The 5000-nt window shown below is 37.0% G+C and overlaps 2 protein-coding genes across 2 annotated transcripts in view; both read left to right on the top strand.

Moving 5' to 3' along the window:
* LOC144437118 (dipeptidase 1-like) overlaps positions 1-554 on the top strand; it is a 17039-nt gene extending 16485 nt beyond the window's left edge. The window contains exon 10 of the mRNA XM_078125976.1: positions 1-554. This exon is cut by the window's left edge and continues 214 nt beyond it. The gene's annotated coding sequence lies outside the window, so the exon portion shown is untranslated.
* A 3073-nt stretch (positions 555-3627) lies between these two features.
* The window catches only part of LOC144437343 (dipeptidase 1-like), a 6581-nt gene continuing 5208 nt past the window's right edge, over positions 3628-5000 (top strand). The window contains exons 1-3 of the mRNA XM_078126267.1: positions 3628-3815; positions 4314-4458; positions 4967-5000. The exon at positions 4967-5000 is cut by the window's right edge and continues 99 nt beyond it. Coding sequence (XP_077982393.1) covers positions 3628-3815; positions 4314-4458; positions 4967-5000 — 367 coding nt within the window. The remainder of the gene's footprint in view (positions 3816-4313; positions 4459-4966) is intronic.

Genomic DNA, 5000 nt, shown 5'->3' on the forward strand with positions numbered 1-5000 from the left:
CTATTTTTTTAAAATGGAATTTGGAATTTATCTCCAATTAAATTTAGTAAATAACTTGGCTAGAAAGAGAAAATATCAGCATCAATGTTTGAATTTTTTCTTTTTTTTCTTCACAATTTATACCATGCACATTTTATGTCTACGAATTTAAACGAATTAAAGTTGTCAACCATGCATGTACGTCCATGTTATGTTATTTTCACCCATCTGGTCGTAGATGTTTTGATATGCTAGTTGCTAATCAGCTTTTCCCTCTGAAAGAGTGTGGAGTATCAATGCACCCGTCATGAATATGTTATGGTAATAACAATATTAGTGGTAATATAATATTGTGATTGTAATCCGTTAATATCAACTACAGAGGGCGTGGTTTATTTGTTTGACAATTTCAAGATGTTCATGTGATTATCCCATTATGTATTTTTGCCTTACACATTCAGTATATTTGTAATAATGATAATAATAACGGGGATAATATTATTGAAATGAAGTTGTTTTTTACATATGTTGTTTATCCTTTATCAACACGATCAGTAAATTGAACTGTTGACCACGTGACATATCGTACGTCATTGTACTCATCTGCCATACTTACAATAAAACCTACACTGTAGGAACCAACACATGTTATGTCTGCTTTGTAACTCCGATCTTGAAGTTTTATGTTTCTGTCTTTAATTCAAGGCATTGCCTATTTTCTCTCGTGCAGAAATATGTATGTTGTCATCGGAATTGACTTTAATTCTTTTACTGTTAGACGCTACCCTACAATGAATGTACAATGTATATGAATGTTGTCATCGGAATTGACTTTAATTCTTTTACTGTTAGACGCTACCCTACAATGAATGTACAATGTATATGAATGTTGTCATCGGAATTGACTTTAATTCTTTTACTGTTAGACGCTACCCTACAATGAATGTACAATGTATATGAATGTTGTCATCGGAATTGACTTTAATTCTTTTACTGTTAGACGCTACCCTACAATGAATGTACAATGTATATGAATGTTGTCATCGGAATTGACTTTAATTCTTTTACTGTTAGACGCTACCCTACAATGAATGTACAATGTATATGAATGTTGTCATCGGAATTGACTTTAATTCTTTTACTGTTAGACGCTACCCTACAATGAATGTACAATGTATATGAATGTTGTCATCGGAATTGACTTTAATTCTTTTACTGTTAGACGCTACCCTACAATGAATGTACAATGTATATGAATGTTGTCATCGGAATTGACTTTAATTCTTTTACTGTTAGACGCTACCCTACAATGAATGTACAATGTATATGATGGTTCTGTATATTTGCTAGTATATCCCGTTTACTGAGCTGTTGAGATACATCATTAGCCTGTCGTACCTCCTAGCCCTATAGTCTGTTCACTGAGCTGTTGAGATACATCATTAGCCTGTCGTACCTCCTAGCCCTATAGTCTGTTCACTGAGCTGTTGAGATACATCATTAGCCTGTCGTTCCTCCTAGCCCTATAGTCTGTTCACTGAGCTGTTGAGATACATCATTAGCCTGTCGTACCTCCTAGCCCTATAGTCTGTTTACTGAGCTTGTTGAGATACATCATTAGCCTGTCGTACCTACTAGCCCTATAGTCTGTTCGCTGAGCTGTTGAGATACATCATTAGCCTGTCGTACCTCCTAGCCCTATAGTCTGTTTACTGTACTGTTGAGATACATCATTAGCCTGTCGTACCTACTAGCCCTATAGCCCGTTCACTGAGCTGTTGAGATACATCATTAGCCTGTCGTACCTCCTAGCCCTATAGCATGTTCACTGAGCTGTTGAGATACATCATTAGCCTGTCGTACCTCCTAGCCCTATAGTCTGTTTACTGAGCTGTTGAGATACATCATTAGCCTGTCGTACCTCCTAGCCCTATAGTTTGTTCACTGAGCTGTTGAGATACATCATTAGCCTGTCGTACCTCCTAGCCCTATAGTCTGTTTACTGCACTGTTGAGATACATCATTAGCCTGTCGTACCCCCTAGCCCTCGTATAAACAGCTTGTCTTGTTTTGAGCAGTGAACTTTGCGTGATTTCTTTATTTACCTCAGAGTCTGTTTCCTATGTTTATTGTCTTTAGTTCTTTTTTTGTTCCGTAAGTGAGCGCCTTGTTCCTAGGGCTAGGAAGTACGACCAGCTAACGATGTATCTTAGACTGTAACTTAGTGAAAATACGTCGTGCCGTTCCGCCCTCACTGGCCTCCTTGACCGATGTGTGAGGGCGCCCCGTCACGGCGTACCTTACAGATTAGCTGTATCTCAACAGCGCAGTAAACAGGCTATAGGGTTAGGAGGTACAAGCAACTAATGATGTATCTCAACAGTCCAGTAAACAAGCTATAGTGATAGGAGGTACAACCAGCTAATGATGTATCTCAACGGTGCAGTAAACAGGCTATAGGGCTAGGATGTACAACCAGCTAATGATGTATCTCAACAGCGCAGTAAACAGACTAGGCTAGGGAGTGCAACCGGGGTACAACCAGCTGACGCTGTATCTCAACAGTGCAGTAAAAAGATTTAGTCTAGTAGAATAGCCTGAATATCGGATATCAAGAGAAGTTACATGATTGAAGCAATGATACGAGTCCCTGTGTACAGTAGTATGTATGTCAAAAAATAATTGAGACTGGAAAGGTACTTTACGTAAACAGATGAAAGGTCTAAAAAGTATAGGATGTGAGGGACATAGCAAATATTTTCTAAAGACTTAATTAGTATGCTTGCATCAAATATACCAGTTAGTGGATCTATTGACGATGACAGAGTATACGACGTCTTATAGGTATGGTGGGTTTGTCGTGCAAATTAATGAACTATTTTGCATAATTAAGAATGTTTACAATTAGATAATGTAGCATCAATTATAGCCCAGAATTTCATATAACGTGGTAGATATTGTGATATAGTCACATGGTTTATATAGGTTTGATGGGCCTCCGACGAGCAAGATTTAAAGGAGTAAGCATACAATTCACTGAAATGGCATTTTGATCACGTGACTGTTTAACTGTGTAATCACAGCCTGAATCAAGTGAACATGGTCTTTGAGGAGACATAATCACCAAGTTACAAGTGTAAATGTATGCTTTCAACGACAATGTAACCAATGAACTAAGCTTGCATTGGATCTTCAATTCAACATTAAGGTACGTAAAGAGGGTTTTCGAAATATGTATCAAGACTGACATTACACGAGATCGTTTTGACGTACGCAATCCAAGTCAGTTTCATTATGATTATTAGATAGTCATATAATCAAAGAGTGTTATGTGTAAAATATAGCAGTTATAATTTATTTTATGCATACTTATATATATATATATATATTTAGTCAGTATTTGACTGTAACTGTAACTCAAACGCGTCTACGATTGATATGATTTTCGTTTTGAGAATTGCTGACACTATGCCAACTGTAGTCTTACTCTGAGACAGGGGCGAAATCCCACTTGTCTTCTCAAGTTATCACGTGATGGGCAGGGCCTAGTGTGCACAACTTACAGGTACTGTGCAAACAGTTCACCAGTTTCTTTACATTGTGAATCACCGCATTTCTTTTCTGGCGCTATTTTGTGAAACATACGATATGAAAATCAAATTCACCGACAAAACAACCAGACCTCGTTATGCTATTCTTGTTGGCATTGCCGTAGTGGTCGGTTTGGTTGTTGTTGTTACTGCTATAACTGTACCTGTTGTGGTCAATTCTCGACGGGAATCAGATCCGTTAACAAAAGCTAAAGACTTGATGTCACAGGTACCCCTTGTTGATGGGTAAGTAGTACTTTGAAAACTTGAAATTGAACACCAAAGCGATTTGGATAGTGTTTATATATAAGATGAAAAGTTTTCGTGGCCTATCGTAAGTATTTGAAAGAGTGTATTCTTGGTGAATAAGGTGTGTGGTGGACAGGGTGCGTCGAACTGAAACTACTGTAGCAGTTCTTTGTAGAGGTATGACATTGTAGTTGAGACTACTTCATCACTGATCTAAATTAAATGTCAAGTGCATGTTTTGAGTTTGAAGTTTCAAATGTTATATGCAAAAGGCCAAGATATCTCTTTGTAGAGGGTTTTCAATTTCTGTATTTCATTTGTCTTGTAAGTACTACCATTTCATATGTGTATAAAAGAGTCGATTGGACGGGGGGGGGGGGTTATGTTGGTAATGGTTCTTCAGCGTATGAAGCACCGCCTACTCTCCCCGAACTAACTAACATTTTCCTCTCTAAAATACCATTTCATTGACCATCGATCTCCATTTGTTTGCAGACATAACGATTTACCATGGCAACTGAAACTAAATTTTGATAATGAACTACAGGATATTGATCTAAGAATTAGTACTTCAAATAAATTTGGTGATTATGGGCACACAGATATTCCGAGACTCCGGCAAGGACTTCTAGGTGCACAGGTAATACAATTTAATAATTTATTTCATAATGTTATTGTAGGACATAATGTGGACATTTTCAATGGCTTTGATATCAGAATACTCAAGAAATGCAATGAATTAAATTCCAGAGATAAAAAAAAAATTCGTTTCGACGTATGTGGTTCCTTTATCTAGTTTGCAAGATCAATGTAACTGTCAGCCCTAGTTGACACTTTTCATCGAGTGATGGCAAGTGTATTCACTTTTAGGTTGACACTTCACTTGAAATGTCGAAAATGTATTATGCTGAATTTACTATTGATGGGGTTACAGTATATTCAACTGATTGCATGCCAAGATACCAGACTTATCAAGTATCTAGATCAGTTCTTTATTGCTTTATTTATATATTGTATCCTTGTTGAAATTAATCATAATCGTGACGTGTATAAAATATAGCCTTGTAAATCAAGAAACGATGTTGACTCTAGCTAGTATGTGTTATGAAGTTTTATTTGATTATCGGTATCTTATCTCTATTCACCAGTTTTGGGCAGCATACACGAGTTGTAAAGGACAGT

Source organism: Glandiceps talaboti, chromosome 7 (assembly GCF_964340395.1).
Source record: "Glandiceps talaboti chromosome 7, keGlaTala1.1, whole genome shotgun sequence".
Classification (NCBI taxonomy): Eukaryota; Metazoa; Hemichordata; class Enteropneusta; family Spengelidae; genus Glandiceps; species Glandiceps talaboti.